Source organism: Budorcas taxicolor, chromosome 16 (genome assembly GCF_023091745.1).
Source record: "Budorcas taxicolor isolate Tak-1 chromosome 16, Takin1.1, whole genome shotgun sequence".
NCBI lineage: Eukaryota > Metazoa > Chordata > Mammalia > Artiodactyla > Bovidae > Budorcas > Budorcas taxicolor.
The window spans coordinates 67,927,604-67,943,750 of record NC_068925.1 but is presented as its reverse complement, the minus strand read 5'-3'; the positions used below and the strand labels follow the sequence as shown (position 1 = coordinate 67,943,750).

At 38.0% G+C, this 16,147-nt stretch overlaps 1 protein-coding gene across 1 annotated transcript in view; it reads right to left on the bottom strand.

Annotated features, from left to right (window-relative positions):
- Positions 1 to 16,147, bottom strand: part of HMCN1 (hemicentin 1) — a 537,345-nt gene that overhangs the window by 213,503 nt on the left and 307,695 nt on the right. Inside the window, exons 31-35 of the mRNA XM_052653879.1 lie at positions 5,902 to 6,180; positions 5,102 to 5,383; positions 4,209 to 4,317; positions 2,246 to 2,415; positions 657 to 811 (exon numbers count right to left, since the gene is read on the bottom strand). Of these exons, the coding sequence (XP_052509839.1) occupies positions 657 to 811; positions 2,246 to 2,415; positions 4,209 to 4,317; positions 5,102 to 5,383; positions 5,902 to 6,180 (995 nt within the window). The remainder of the gene's footprint in view (positions 1 to 656; positions 812 to 2,245; positions 2,416 to 4,208; positions 4,318 to 5,101; positions 5,384 to 5,901; positions 6,181 to 16,147) is intronic.

Below are 16,147 nucleotides of genomic sequence, written 5' to 3'. Positions count from 1 at the left end.
TCCCTCATTACTGAAACTTACCTCAAGCAAAGCACAAGCCCATTTTAGTCAATTAACCTGTTCTTAGAAGCAAAATCTATTATTTTAAATGCATCATTTAAATCACTCAGGTTTACAATCTACCCATCTCCTAACTGAACAAATACGTACTGACTACAGTTATATGCCAGGGACTATACTCAGTATGAAAGATACAGAAATGAACTTACTCATAGAGACTGGTCTCTGCCATCTTGAAGATTATAAGCTAAACTATATTTTCCAAGACATATTTCACCTAGGCTTATGCAGTTATAATTCCACCTTAATCCTAGTCAAAGGTGAACATATTTGGGATACTCTGACTTAGTACTGATGAACTTTTCATCTATGGGACACTGGTTTTTTTTAACAAGTAAAACAGGCATACATTGAGATAATACAAATAACAACCACTATGTTAAAATCAACATCACTGTTAAAGTTATTAGTCTTTAATTCCATTTTTTGAGTCAAAACATTAAGCTAAATTCTAAACAAGCCTAAGGACAACACATAATATATTAGTGCATTTCCTGCAAAATCTGTCCAACAGGAGAGCCTATAACTAAGAAAAGAGAATATGACAGCTCCTTATATAGCTTTCTCATCTTCAACATAATAATATTCATACTTACTTTGAGGTTTCCTTGGGCAGTATTGACAGGCTGTCCATCTTTCAACCATGTGATGGATGGATTCGGAATGCCATTAGCTATGCACTGCAAGGCGATGGGCTTGTACTTCAACACAGCTCTCTCAGAAAGACCTGAGGATTTGATTGTTGGAGGCACTAGATTTAAGGAAAAGAGAAAAGTAGGAAGGAAGGAAGAAAAAAGAAAGTTGAGGAGGGGACAGAGGGAGAGAGGGAACAAAAACCATAATCAGTAGGCTCAACACTTAAAGATCCAGAACTTGAAAGTTTAAAATTTAGAAAGGAAAAGATGACAAAATAACAAACTACAAAATAAATTCACCCATTCACTTCATTTATCATTTTTAGCAATTTTAGAGTTACTTATTTCTGAAGTAGGATCTCTAATTCACCAAAGAATAAGTAAAACATGTTTACAGCAACTGCAATCCGCATGTATGTTTGGCTTACAACCTTTTGGTCTGTTTTCCTAATGTATTATGACTTTCCACTTCTCCAGAACTGCCTCATTAAATCAGGGTGCATTTCCAGTACCCATATTTATACCACATGAATCTGTCCCCAGCAGGGCTGATTAAATCCAGGATGGTAATCTGATTTAAACTGGGCTTGCCAGATTTCCTCCCTCAAGAACTGGAATTGACAGTAAGAAACGGGATTGGCTATATTCTATCATGGGATTGAAAAAGTGGGGAAAAAAAAAAACCAGTCTGCTTGGGAAGAATGAAACTGATGTTCATAGAAACCTCTGCTTGTAGCTTCCAAAGGCTCTCCAGTTTCTTATTCCAGTCCTTCCCTTCCCAAGGACGACTAGCAAATGAGATACATAATACCCTGGCAGAGGTTTGCTGCTGTCATTAGAGTAATGATTCTAACCCTATTATGCCAGTTCCAAGAATGCACTTATGTGCCCTGGTTCCCACATCATACCCTCACGCTCCATTTCTGGAAATGACTTTATTCACTCTCCCTTCTGTTCTGGCTGAAAGCTTGAATGCTTATAAAGTAAAAGTGAAAGTGAAGTCGCTCAGTCCTGTCCGACTCTTTGCGACCCTGTGGACTGTAGCCGACCAGGCTTCTCAATCCATGGTATTCTCCAGGCAAGAATACTGGAGTGGGTTGCCATTTCCTTCTCCAGGGGATCTTCCCGACCCAGGGATCGAACCCAGGTCTCCCGCATTGCAGGCAGACGCTTTAACCTCTGAGCCACCAGAGAAGCCCCATTGAATGCTTATAACCCCCCTTTATTTGACATTTGCTACCTATCTCTTCTATCTTCTTTGATCTCATTGCTCAGACCCTTGCATGCTATGTAGAATATACCTCCTACCATTTAAATTCCATCTCAATTCATTCACATGGTTATCACGTGGTTAAATCTTCCATGTTAGTAAAGTGCCTTAAAATTTTCCATTATTTAACTCAAATTTTCATCCAAATTCACATTCAAATTTGTACTACTTTCCACAATTCAAGATTTATCCAGATTAATGAGTCACAATCTGAATTAGATACTGAAACGATGTGTAAATGAATTTTCCGTGAAATGTTCCTGTTCCTTCTTCAGCATACCATGAACAGTTACTTCAAATTCCTTCTTGTGGTCTCCAGCAGTGTTTGTTGCTACACACCGATAAAGGCCTGTGTCTGATACTTGAGCCTGGGCAATAACCAGTTTGCGTCCGTTTAGTAAGATCTTGAATCCATCTCTTTCATCAATGAGCTGGCCGTCCTTCAGCCACCTATAGATATAAAGCAAAAAGAAGTCTGGAGATATATTTTAAATAACTGCATTCCTAAGTCATCAATCAACCACCTTATCTTGGAGAAACATTAACTAATATATATTGGACTTATATATTTATATATGTGTACATGTATATTTTGGAGAAGGCAATAGCACCCCACTCCAGTACTCTTGCCTGGAGAATCCCATGGGCGGAGGAGCCTGGTAGGCTGCAGTCCATGGGGTCGCTAGGAGTCGGACATGACTGAGTGACGTCACTTTCACTTTTCACTTTCATGCATTGGAGAAGGAAATGGCAACCCACTCCAGTGTTCTTGCCTGGAGAATCCCAGGGACGGGGGAGCCTGGTGGGCTGCCGTCTATGGGGTCGCACAGAGTTGGACACGACTGAAGCGACTCAGCAGCTTAGCAGCAGCACACATATATTTGGGCTTCCCAGGTGGCACTAGTGGTAAAGAATCTGCCTGCCTAATGTAGTAGATATAAGAGACATGGGTTCAATCCCCGAGTTGGGAAGACTCCCTGGAGAAGGGCATGGCAACCCACTCCAGTATTCATGCCTGGAGAATCCCATGGACAGAGGAGCCTGGCGGGCTACAGTACACAGGGTTGCAAACAGTCAGATACAACTGAAGTGACTCAGCACAACACAGAAGAGCATGATATATACATATTCTCAATTATGTACCTGCCTAATTTCCCATTTGCTCATTCTATGAAATAAACTGGAAATCAGGAAAAGAAAAAATTTAAAAAGAAGTTGGCGTATTGTAGGGAAACCGAAGAACTATGTGTACAGGTCTTCATTTTTCTATTAATGCAGGGCTACAGAAAGAAGCAAATGCTCCTACATGTTTCTCACTTCCAATGTTTAGATAACATTAACCAGCAAAACACACACAATCCTAAAACATTTGCAAAACAAAAGTCTAGAATCATATGGTATTTTATAAGTTTCAGTTGATCATGAGTTATCACTTTCCATTTAGTCTATAGTCACGTGTGTGCGCTTAGTCGCTCGGTCATGTCCGACTCTTTGTGACCCCATGGGCTGTAGTCCACCAGGCTTCTCTGTCCACGGGATTCTCCAGGTAAGAATACTGGAGTGGGTTGCCAAGACCTCCTCCAGGGGATCTTCCCAACCCAGGAATCGAACCCAGGTCTCCCTCATTGCAAGCAGATTCTTTACTGTTTGAGGCACTAGAGAAACCCATAATCATGTGTGGAGCTATTTTATTCCAACAACTAGTTGAGCATCTGTTCGTTTGCATATCACACAGAACCTCAGAAATGAAAGGTAAGTATTCAAGGAATACTTTGTGAATGAAGGAATGAGAAAAAAAGAATTGGTAATCATATATTCATGTTAAGTTCCTCTATTTCCCTAATATTTCTGGTACCCTGTTTTAAATTTAGTTGTTCATTAAACATCTCAGTGCTTCAAGAAGATCTGACAGATAATGCTTAATATTCTGTTTCTATGAACTGAAAATGTAATTTTTAAGAGCATATAATGAATTCCTCTAATGGAGCAGATTTATGGGCCCTGTGAATATCAGATAAAAGTTGCCTTGCATTGAGTTAGCCAAAAAGCTTATTCAGCTTTCTTCTGCCAAATGAAATTTTTGGCGAACTCAATTAGAGAATACATCTTTTAATAAAAGAGGTATATAATCAGTATAACTTTATACAATCACTTTTTAGTGACACAGAACCTCTCTCAAAATAGCTCTGAAACTCTCAAATAAAAAAGTGGGAGGTATTTAGAAGACATACCAAAGCCCTTACATGATAGTTGGTGGAGGAGAACCTGTCACTTGACAATCTAGTTCCAGCAAGTTATTGACCATTACAATGAAGTAAGACGTTTCATCTCCTCCTTCTATAGCTGGTGGCACTAGAAAAAGAGAGGGATGAAACATACAAAGAAATGTATACCAGAGAAAATACAGTATCACATTAAGCAATACTAAGTTGTTCTGTAGAAGGCTGGTAAGTATCACAGTCATCTGGTACATGAAGGATACTTGAAATGGACTCTAATATACGTTTTATAATATGCATTTGCCAGGGTCAATAAATATACGTTTGACACACTGTGAATTTTTCTCAGCTAATCTAGCACTATGGCACTGCAAATGCTACAAGAACATAGTTGATTCATACCTTATGCTGTTTATTGTCATAAGAATAAGATAAGGGAACCTCAAAAATTGGGCCTGCATTGAAAGTTTCAATTCATAAAGAAAGCTACAAGAGAGACTCAAAGCTACAAGATGACTTCCCAAGGTCCACAGACTTGTTTCTTGTCGTTTAGCACAGGGTTCGTGACACGTTGTCACTCAATGCACAGATACTATCACAGATGTAAAAATGTTACTCATGGTCACAGTGAGAGACCATGCTGTCACTCACTGCAATCAGATATTGTCACAGATGTAAAAATGCATCTATATATTTAAAAAGTGTACCTATCAGAATAAATGGAAGATTTAGGTAGGTTTTTAGATCTTGGGACTCTGGTGGTCAATCCACCATTCAGTAATATGTAGCCCAGAGCTGAACAGACAACTAAACCTTCTCTAAGACTGTTTGATTATTTCACGAACACAAAAGCAGTTCACAAACAAAGCAGGTAGTGCTATGAATATGAGAATACAGGGGGTGGCCTTCTCATTTACCTAAGACATCAACTTCGTATTTGATTTCCTTTTCTCCTGCCACACTCGTAGCCACACATATATACTGTCCCCTATCGACTTCTAGGGCACTTGTGATTTCTAGTTTCTTCCCACCAGCTTCTATGCGGATGTTGTCACTGACTTTCACAGGTACACCATCTTTCAACCAGGTTAGAACTGGAGGAGGGTTGCCGGCAGCTTTACACTCCAGGGTCAGTGAATGAGCAACTATCACTTGCTTATTCAGAGGTGCAGCCAGGTCACCTTCAATTATTGGAGGAACTAGAGGCAGAAAAAAGGAATATTTCAGGCAATTCTTTGGAACCCTAATGAAATAAAGAGGATTTTTCTTTTCACTCATACAGGTTGACTATAGGAACTATAGTCAGACTATAGCCGTGTCCCTCCCCCACTAAGCTATTGAGGAAAGAACTTCTTGGTTCTGCTTATCTACTGTTCTAAATATTGTGGGTTACTCTAGACCATGTCTGGTTTACAAAGGACAAACTAGAGAGAATGATCTTAGTCCTAAGAACTACTTTACCTTCTCCATAAAAATCAAATGGTCTAGATTCCAAGGAGCCAAAGGCAAATGATTGACTGAATGAATGATCACTTCTTACCAACCTTAGTTTCTTAAAACTTTTTTCCAAATCATGGGACAAATTCTTCCAATTTCAATCCATGAATATAGAAGACAACACAACCCAGCAGGGATTTATCACTGAACAAACTGGATGTCAGTGTATTAGGAAGCATAGGCAGAAAACACATAATAAAAACATACGTGTTTTCCTTACCATAGACGTCCACATGGAATGATTTTTCAGCACTTCCAGCAACATTGGTTACTAGACACTTATATGCCGCTGAATCAGAGACCTGTGCTCGAGGAATATGAAGAAATTGTCCCTTTTCAACATAAAGTGCTTGTGAGCTGGATATGACTGGCTGGCCATCCTTATACCAAGTAATAGCAGGCATTGGAAGTCCTCGTGTTTCGCATTCCAGTTTAATTACGCTGTTGATCAAAGCTGACACTTCTGTGGTGACATTCCCTCCTTTAATACTAGGCGGAACTACAAAGGATTTCAGAACACAAACATGCCTTCTAAGTTTTAGCATTTGCATAAAAGTCTCAAATGAATGCTCCAGATGTTTAAATAATGCAGTAAAGGAAATATGAATTAGAGACAACTAGGAATTCTGTGATTTATCTACCGATAATTAGTTGCCTGGGGATTCCCTGGTGGCTCAGTGGTAAAGAACCTGCCTGCAAATGCAGGAGATGTGGGATCGATCCCTGAGTCTGGAAGATCCCCTGGAGTAGGAAATGGCAACTCATTCCAGTAGTCTTGCCTGGAGAATCCCATGGACAGAGTAGCCTGGCGGGCTACAGTCCATGAGGTTGCAGAGTCAGATACAACTTAGCAACTAAATGATAATAACAACAATCAGTTGCCTGTCTTGTCAAAACAATCTTCATCACCCTCCTTTTGGAAGTCAGATTTCAGTAAAAGTAGAAACTCAGTTTTCATTTCAGGGGTTCATTTAAGTCCAATAGATCATGTTACTGTAACTAAGAAAGTCATGTTTAACAAACAAAGCAAAACAAAAATAAATCCAAAGTAAATACAATAAGTTTGAAATCAGGCCAAGAGAGCAAAAGTGTCAGATGAGGTACAAATGCATGCCCTTTCCCCAGGAAATACAAAAGGTCTAAGAGCTTTTAGAACCCAGCTACTGGTAAGAACTGTAGAGTCTAACTTTTGCCTACTTTTTTTTTTTTTTTTTGGAACCACAGAGAGTTCATTCACTGAACTATACTCATCTAATTGGTAGCATGTGTATCTTCCATAATTCAGCAACCACATGCCTGGCCTCTCACGCCATATGAGGACTATGCTGCTGGAAAAACAATGCCACTGGCTCAAGCCCTGCTATATACTCTGAACACAATCATGCCAAGATTCTGCTATCATTCCAATAGTTTAAAAAAATCAAATGGCATGTGCCTGAATGTGAGTCTTTTCTTTTTTTTTTACATAAACTTTTATGTTAGAATATTTTTCTTATGGGACGAGAGTTATGAGTTTCGGAAGCACAATCACAGAGATAGAGTGCCATTCTCATCAACTGTATCAAGGGTACACACTATCAACGTGGCGTATCACTGATGATGCTGACCTTCATGACTTGGTTGAGGTAGATTTTGCTATGTGTCTCCACTGGAAAGTTAGTCTCTTTTGCCCTTTCAAAAAGAATCACTCTTCCTATCCCACAGGTATTGGGTTAGGGTTAGAATTCTCTGTATGGGAGATTTGTCTCTCATCCCCACTTTATCTGTTTCTATCAATATAGACTCATGGAGACTTTTTATGCTTTGAATATAATCCAACACTACATTATTTTATTGTTCAAATTTTTCCAGTTATGGCCACTGAGAACAATTCCAATTGACCCTACCTAAAGCTAAACATTCAGAAAACGAAGATCATGGCATCTGGTCCCATCACTTCATGGAAAATAGATGGGGAAACAGTAGAAGACTTTATTTTTGGGGGCTCCAAAATCACTGCAGATGGTGACTGCAGCCATGAAATTAAAAGATGCTTACTCCTTGGAAGAAAAGTTATGATCAACCTAGATAGCATATGCAAAAGCAGAGACATTACTTTGCTGACTAAGGTCCATCTAGTCAAGGCTATGATTTTTCCAGTGGTCATGTATGGATGTGAGAGTTGGACTGTGAAGAAAGCTGAGTACCGAAGAATTGATGCTTTTGAACTGTGGTGTTGGAGAAGACTCTTGAGAGTCCCTTGGACTGCAAGGAGATCCAACCAGTCCATTCTAAAGGAGATCAGCCCTGGGATTTCTTTGGAGGGAATGACGCTGAAGCTGAGACTTCAGTACTTTGGCCACCTCATGCGAAGAGTTGACTCACTGGAAAAGACTCTGATGCTGGGAGGGATTGGAGGCAGGAGGAGAAGGGGACGACAGAGGATGAGATGGCTGGATGGCATCACGGACTCGATGGACGGAGTCTGAGTGAACTCTGGGAGTTAGTGATGGACAGGGAGGCCTGGCATGCCATTCATGGGGTCGCAAAGAGTCGGACACAACTGAGCGACTGAACTGAACTGAACTGAAGCCCCTTTGACATGAAAGTGAAAGTGAAAGTAAAGTCGCTCAGTCATGTCCGACTCTGCGACCCTGTGGACTGCAGCCCACCAGGCTCCCCTTTCCATGAGATTCTCCAGGTAAGAATGCCCCTTTGACACACATCACATTATTTCAGTACTTTCTTGTTTTCTGCTCCTATTACAGGCTCCAGGCTCATCTGCCCCAGCTCTAGAAGTAACTATTTCTCCTAGAAGCTCTGGTTCTTTTTAGTGGAAAAGAATATTAGAAAACAATATCTGAATCTAAGTGAAATTCCGTAATGTTTTCTGATAATTGTTCTTAGAACCAGTTCATAGTGACAAGCATTCATATACACATTTTTTTTTCTCACACATAAATGAAGGCAAGATCTACTATACAGCACACCTCATTTTATTGCACTTTGACTTACTGTGCTTTGCAGACATTGTATTTTTCACAAACTGAAGGTCTGTGGCAACCCTGCATTGAATAAGTGTATTGGCACTATTTTTCCAAAAGCATTTACTTACTTGCCATCTCCATAACATTTTGGTAGTTCTATCAATGTTTCAAGCCTTTATTATTATGTTTGTTGTGGAGAGCTTTGATCAGTGATTTTAATGTTACTACTATGACTTGCTAAAGACTCAGATGATAGTATTTTTTAGCAATAAAGTATTTTTTTAATTAAGTTTTAAGACATAATATATTTGTATATCTAATAGACAGGGAAACTAAAATAAAATGTGTGTGACTCACTTTATTGCAATATTTATTGTGGTGGTCTGGAACTAAACATGCAATATCTCAGATGTATACCTGCATTGTGAGGTGAATTTGATGGTAGAATATTTTTTCTATTAGGTAATTTACTATATAGATCAGGGCAGCAGCTCACAGGCCAAGCATGGAGATGCTGAATCAAGTGTAGTTTTTACATTTTTAAACAACTGGAAAAAAAGCAAAATAATAATATTTTGTGACATGTAAAAATTATATGAAATTCCAACTTCAACACCCAGTAAGTTTTATTGGAACACAGTCACGTTCCTTTGTTTGGGTACTGTCTATGACTACTTTACTTCTACAACGACCAAGTTTAACTGTTGCAATAAATACCAAATATGGTGTTCTCATTGCTTCTCACTGTTGTTCACCATAAATTTCAGTGACACAGTTATAATGCAATAGCATTTGAAGTGCCATAAATATCACCATGCCATGATATTTTATTTTACCTTTATTACCAGTGTATACTTCTCATATCAAAACATTGAAAATAAAAGGGAGAAAAATGGGCTTTAAAATGTAACATTTTTAAAGCGCAGCACATTGTGGATTATTCTGTTATTAAGTTCAATGGCAAAGCACTCAGTTTATTTTTTAATAACAGTATAGCTGTCTTGAAAAAATATAGTGTTATTAAAATCAGTGTATACTAACTTTACAAAACTAAGCACTCGTCACAATATTTCCCACTCAAAGAAAGACAACAGATAAATTAATAAAAAATGGAATGTTTCCTTAAGCAGAATTTCTTCACAAAGATAAAAAGTCAAAATGAGCCTACAATTTAAGTTTCTTAGTGGCTCATTTGTTAGCCAACGAAGGAAAGCCTTTAAGAGTGATTTAAGTATAATAAATCAAGAATGACTGCATTAGCAAAGAACTGTGTCTAATCAGTTTGTTTAAGACTATTAGCTTTTCCATAAGAATAATTGCTTGAAGAGTTGAGAACATTGACAACATTAATAGTTTTATTTAAAGGGGCTTTTCTGAACAATATTCTTGGCCCTTAACACAGTGACAGATGTTGCTGATACTGGTTAGTTGTCTTTTATTTGATGAGTCAATGCCATGTTTGAATATACTGAAGAATTGGCCCCTAAGAATAGCCTGCATGGAACAACTGCAGATGAAAATATTTTCAAAGAAGCTGAAAAAACATTAATCGATTACAGTCTGAAGTGGAATCTGTTAAGATGTGCTATAACTGATGGTGATAAAAAATACCATTAGTTTAGAGAAATTTACTAAGGTTATTAGAGAAATTGACAAGGCTTATTAAAATATAAGGTTTTAAAAGTCTATCTTTATTCTTTGTAGTATTAATCAGGAAGCACTTGTGTAAAACATTCATGAGTTACTGAGCCAGTACTGTCCATGGTGTATCTCACTTGCTCTTTTTTTTTTTTCACTTGCTCTTATAGACTTAAATACGATTAGTTCCATGAATTTTCGTCAGAATTAAAAGGTGAATATACTGAATTATCCTCACTTAGTTTAATGTCTTAATGGTGGAAAAGTTACATTTTCATTTTTTGAGCTTAGTACTAAGACTGAATTTTCTTTGAATGAGAATTGTTCTCAAACACCATGATTGCCAACTGAATGGCTGTGGAACTTAGTTTTACTACAAACTTGACAAGGTTTCTTAATTAATTCAACTTAAAATTATCAGACAAATCAGCTCTTAAATACAAAATCTATATTGCTGATAGTCATTCTGTTGTTTGAATCACAAGTCATCACAAGTTGCTCTATGCATTTTCCACTGTCAAACAAAACTTAGATCTTGATTTCCCTACAGATTTGCAGTGAATATATTTTCTGAACTCAACATTCAGTTTCAATAACATTTGTCAGACTTTGATGCAAATGCAGAATAACCTTCCACATTTAAAGTCCATATATCTCTGAAAATGAGGTCCTTCCATCTAACCCTCAATTGTAATTGATTAGCTGGTTAGCAGAATGGCAGGGTGAAAGTCAAATATCAAGAGAATATAAGAGAATTCTACAAATGCCTTTCAAGTAATGAATATAATCAATTAAAATCATGTTTGTGAAATGACATTAGTATTTGAATATTTTCGTGAAAAGACATTTTCAAAGACGAAATACATAAAATCTCATTACAGATCAGTATTAACAGATGAACATCTGAATTCAACTTTGGTGATAGTAATCATTAACTTTGAACTCTTAGTAAAATGTTCTCCTTCCAAAGGAACTCCATTCTCGTTAGTAGACTTGTATTACAACATATTTTACAATTTTTATAATTATCAGAAAGACAGAATACCTAACAATTGGTAGACATTTATTTCTATTTTTTATGTAAATACCTACATAATATCATTGATTTTCTCACAGTCTGAAAAACCTAAAATATTTTCCAACTTTGTTGTTGTTCAGTTGCTCAGCTGTGTCTGATTCTTTGCCACCCCATGGACTGCAGCACGCCAGGCCTCCTTGTCCCTCACTATCTCCTGGAGTTTGCCCAAGTTCATGTCCATTGAGTCACTGATGCTATCTAAAGATCTCATCGTCTGCTGCCCTCTTCTCCTTTTGTCTTCTATCTTTCCCAGCATCAGGGTCTTTTTCAATGAGTCAGCTTTTCATATCAGGTGGCCAAAGTATTGGAGCTCAGTCTTTCCAATGAGTATCCAGGGTTGATCAATTTCCTTTAGGACTGACTGGTTGAAACTCCCTGCAGTCCAAGGGACTCTTAAGAGTCTTCTCTAGCACCACAATTCAAAAGCATCAATTCTTCAGTGCTCAGCCTTCTTTATGGCCCAACTCTCACAACCATACATGACTACTGAAAAGACTATAGCTTTAACTATATGGACCATTGTTGGCAAAGTAATGTCTTTGCTTGTAACTCATTCGGTTTGGCATTTTGCATGATGTACTTTGCATATAAGTTAAATAAACAGGGTGACAATTTACAGTCTTGACATACTCCTTTCCCAATTTTGAACCAGTTAGTTGTTCCACATAAGGTTCTAACTGTTGCTTCTTGACCTGCATATAGATTTCTCATGAGGCAGGTAAGGTGGTCTGGTATTCCCATCTCTTTCAGAATTTTCCACAGTTTCCTGTGATCCACACAGTCAAAGGCTTTGGCATAGTTGATGAAGCAGATGTAGATATTTCTCTGGAATTCCCTTGCTTTCTCTATGATCCAACAAATGTTGGCAATTTGATCTCGAGTTTCTCTGCCTTTTCTAAACCCAGCTTGTACATCTAGATGTTCTCAATTCAAGTAATGCTTAGACCCAGCTTGAAGGATTTTGAGCATAATCCTACTAGCATGGAAAATGAATGCAATTGTATGGTAGTATGAACATTCTTTAGCATTGCTCATCTTTGCTATTGGGATGAAAACTGACCTTTTCCAATCCTGTGGCCATTGCTGAGTTTCCAAATTTGCTGGGATATGGAATGCAGAAGTTTAACAGCATCATCTTTTAGGATTTGAAGAAGCTCAGCTGGAATTCCATCACCCCCCATGAGCTTTGTTCATAGTGATGTTTCCTAAGGCCCACTTGACTTCACACTCCAGGATATCTGGCTCTAGGTGAGTGACCATACCATCATGGTTATCCCAGTCATTAAGACCTTTTTAATGTATAGTTCTTCTGTGCATTCTTGCCAGCTCTTCTTAATCTCTTCTGCCTCTGTTAGGTCCTACTGTTTCTATCATTTATTGTGCACATTCTTACATGAAATTTTCTTGAAGAGATCTCTAGTCTTTGCCATTCTGTTGTTTTCCTCTATTCCTTTGCACTGTTTATTGAAGAAGGCCTTCTTATCTCTTCTTGAAATTCTTTGGAACTCTGCATTCATTGAGTTGCATATATAGTTCCATTTCTCCCTTGCTTTTTAGCTTCTCTTATTTCCTCAGCTGTTTGTAAAGCCTCCTCATGCAACCACTTTGCCTTCTTACATTTCTTTTTCTTGGGATGGTTTTGGTCACTGCCTCTTGTACAATGTTACAAAACTCTGTCCATACTTCTTCAGGCATTCTGTCTATCAGATTTAATTCTTTGAATCTAATCATCAATAAGTAAACCTACCTGCTGCTGCTGCTCCTGCTAAGTCACTTCAGTCGTGTCCGACTCTGTGCGACCCCAGAGACGGCAGCCCAAACCTATCTATTTACCATCTTTCCCCTTATAAAAAAAGGTTTGTCAAGTTCTGCTATAAATAATTGGTTAATATAAATTCAAGCCACCATTTTTAAATCTTTAGAAAGGATATTTACTCAGACTTTAAATTTTAATTTTGATTTCAGCCTATTGACATTAATCTGGAAATGTTTATCAACTTCATGGCTCCAAGTGTCTAAATAAACTGGCTAGCCTAATTAGTTGGATGATACATTAATGAAGTCAAGAACATAGGTTCAAACAGCCCCTTACCCTCTTACAAAGGAATATCACTTGTACTGAAAAGGGTTTATTTAAAAAGTTTGTATTTATGACTTGAGAAAAATTACTCAAAAAACATTTCTAGCTGACAGCAGAACAATACACCGTCTACTGTTTAAATTTCCCAGATACACATTTCTTCCTGCTTCAATTTAATTCACATATACTTTTCTGGGTCCTGTACTTCTGTTTGAGGAAAGGTATTACTGGTAAATGCTATGAATTCATTGTACATTAAAATGTACCACTCAAAACTTTTATACCAAAACTTTTATATACACTCAAAAACTTTTATACCATTTGGGGAAATTTTCAGATCTGAAACTTATCCACGATTAAGTAAAAAATCTTTACCTCAGACTACTAGCTATGAATTTGCATGATCTCCCCACAGGTTATTAAATGCTCATTTATTTCCTTTTCCCCCCATTTTCTCTCCATATCTTTTATTTTTTACTCATATTTTCTCTCCATTTCTTTCCTTATTCAGGCAAACTGTGCATTTCTGCCTTTCAGGTGCATCAGATCCACCTGCTTTATCCTCACATAAAGAAAGAAAATGAGTGAATCAGCTGCAGTGAGAAACATATTCTTAACCTGAGATCTATATTAGTATTTCTCCTAGTTCATCCAAGTATGCTATATGTTTCATTTATTCTTATAAATAAAAGCATTTTTGCAAGTGAAATAAAATAAGCTTAAGATTACACACTCAGAGGTGTAGACGAGCTTGCCTGAGAAGAAATGGTATTATTTCCTGAATTATAATACTTAAAATTTCAGTGTTACAACGCCTTTCATCTCTGACAATCTCAGGAGGTTTAATCATTCATTACAGAGTCTTCTCTTCTGCGTGCCTGAGGGCATGATACTGAATGAACAAGGGGATCTGAAATGAAAGAACCCAAGTCCTATGGAAGTAGGAGTCTCATTGAATCACCACAAGTATTCATCACAGACTTTGGCAACAATGCAACAATGTAGAGAAGACTACTTAACAGCTTAAGGGAAATATTGCACCTTTTGTTTAAAAGCCTGGTTCTGGTAGGAGGCCAATGGTAGCAATAGTACTTTTGTTTAACTCGGATGCCTATATAGCTAATTTTTCAGTAACATTACTGTGCTTTGGAGGACATGTCTATTCAAGACTAATTTCTTCCACACGCTTCTATTTATAGACAGAAATGATTTAAAAGCCTGTATTAAGCAAAATCTTTGATTCAAAAGAGTTAATACATAATGCCAGGTTGTCTGCAGTCGTGTTTCAGTTCAGTTCAGTCGCTCAGTCGTGTCTGACTATTTGCGATCCCATGAATTGCAGCACGCCAGGCCTCCCTGTCCATCACCAACTCCCGGAGTTCACTCAGACTCACGTCCATCGAGTCAGTGATGCCATCCAGCCATCTCATCCTCTGTCGTCCCCTTCTCTTCCTGCCCAGGTGCTATTATTATCCCCATTTTAGAAATGAGGAACTGAAGCTCAGAGGTGTTAGGCAATTTGTTCAAAGTTGCAAAGCTAGTAAGTGGCGTAAGTTGGATCTGAACCCAAGTTGGCTTAACTCAGAAGCCCAAGTTCTTATTGATGACCAAACAATCACTGTCCAACAGAAATATACTGACCATATATATAATTTAAAAATTTCTAACAGTCACATTAAAAACATGAAAATGACACATTTTACTTAGTTCAATATATCTAAAATATCATCATTTCAGATGATAAAATTATTACCCATTCTATTTTCATATTAGGTTTGTCTTTGAGATCTTTCCTGGTAGCTTCGCAGTAAAGAATCTGCCTGCACTGGAGGACATGTGGGTTTGACCTCTGTGTCAGGAAGATCCCCTGGAGAAGGGAATGGCAACCCATTCCAGTGTTGCTGCCTGGGAAATCCCATGGACAGAGGAGCCTAGCAGGCTACAGTCCATGGGGTTGCAAAAGAGTCAGACACAACTTTGTGACTCCACAACATTCTTTATTTACAGCCTGTCTCAATTTGAACTAGCCACATTTCCAGTGCTCAGCAGTCAACTATAGCTGATGGTTACCATACTGAAAAGTCTGTCACTAGATAATTTATTCACTGAGCAAATACTTCTTGAGAGCTACTGAATGCCTGTGTGCATGCTATCAGACATTAGTGAATATGCAAAGCAAGGTCCTTCCGAAGTTACTTTCCTTGGAGAGAAACAGCAAATAAGTAAATAAACCCATAATTAAGCAATTAAACTATCAGACAGTGATCCGTGCTGTAAGGGAAACTAGGACAATGGAACAGAGTCATTATGTGATTGCTCTGCATTGGGAAGATCCTGCAGAAGTTTCTGAGGTATCTGAACTTTTCCTGAGTGTCATATGCTACAGAAAGAAGACAGTGCAGGGAGCAGAGCCACCAATAAGCCTGACTGACCTGATGAGTTCTACTCCTTTCTATGGTGTAATTCTTTGTGCCTACAACAGAATAATCAAATACCTTCCATGGCTCCTGGCATAAAAATAAAATGACTTGAGTGGTCATCTTCCTCAGAGGATATTGAAAGTTTTAGTGAAACAAGGGCTACATACCTCTGATGGGGACTTAACTGAGAGAAAAGAACAGCACTGCTTAAAATATTTAAATTATTATCATGTGGTCTGAAGAAAGACCAAGATAGAATGAAAATAGAATAACTGACTTGGTTG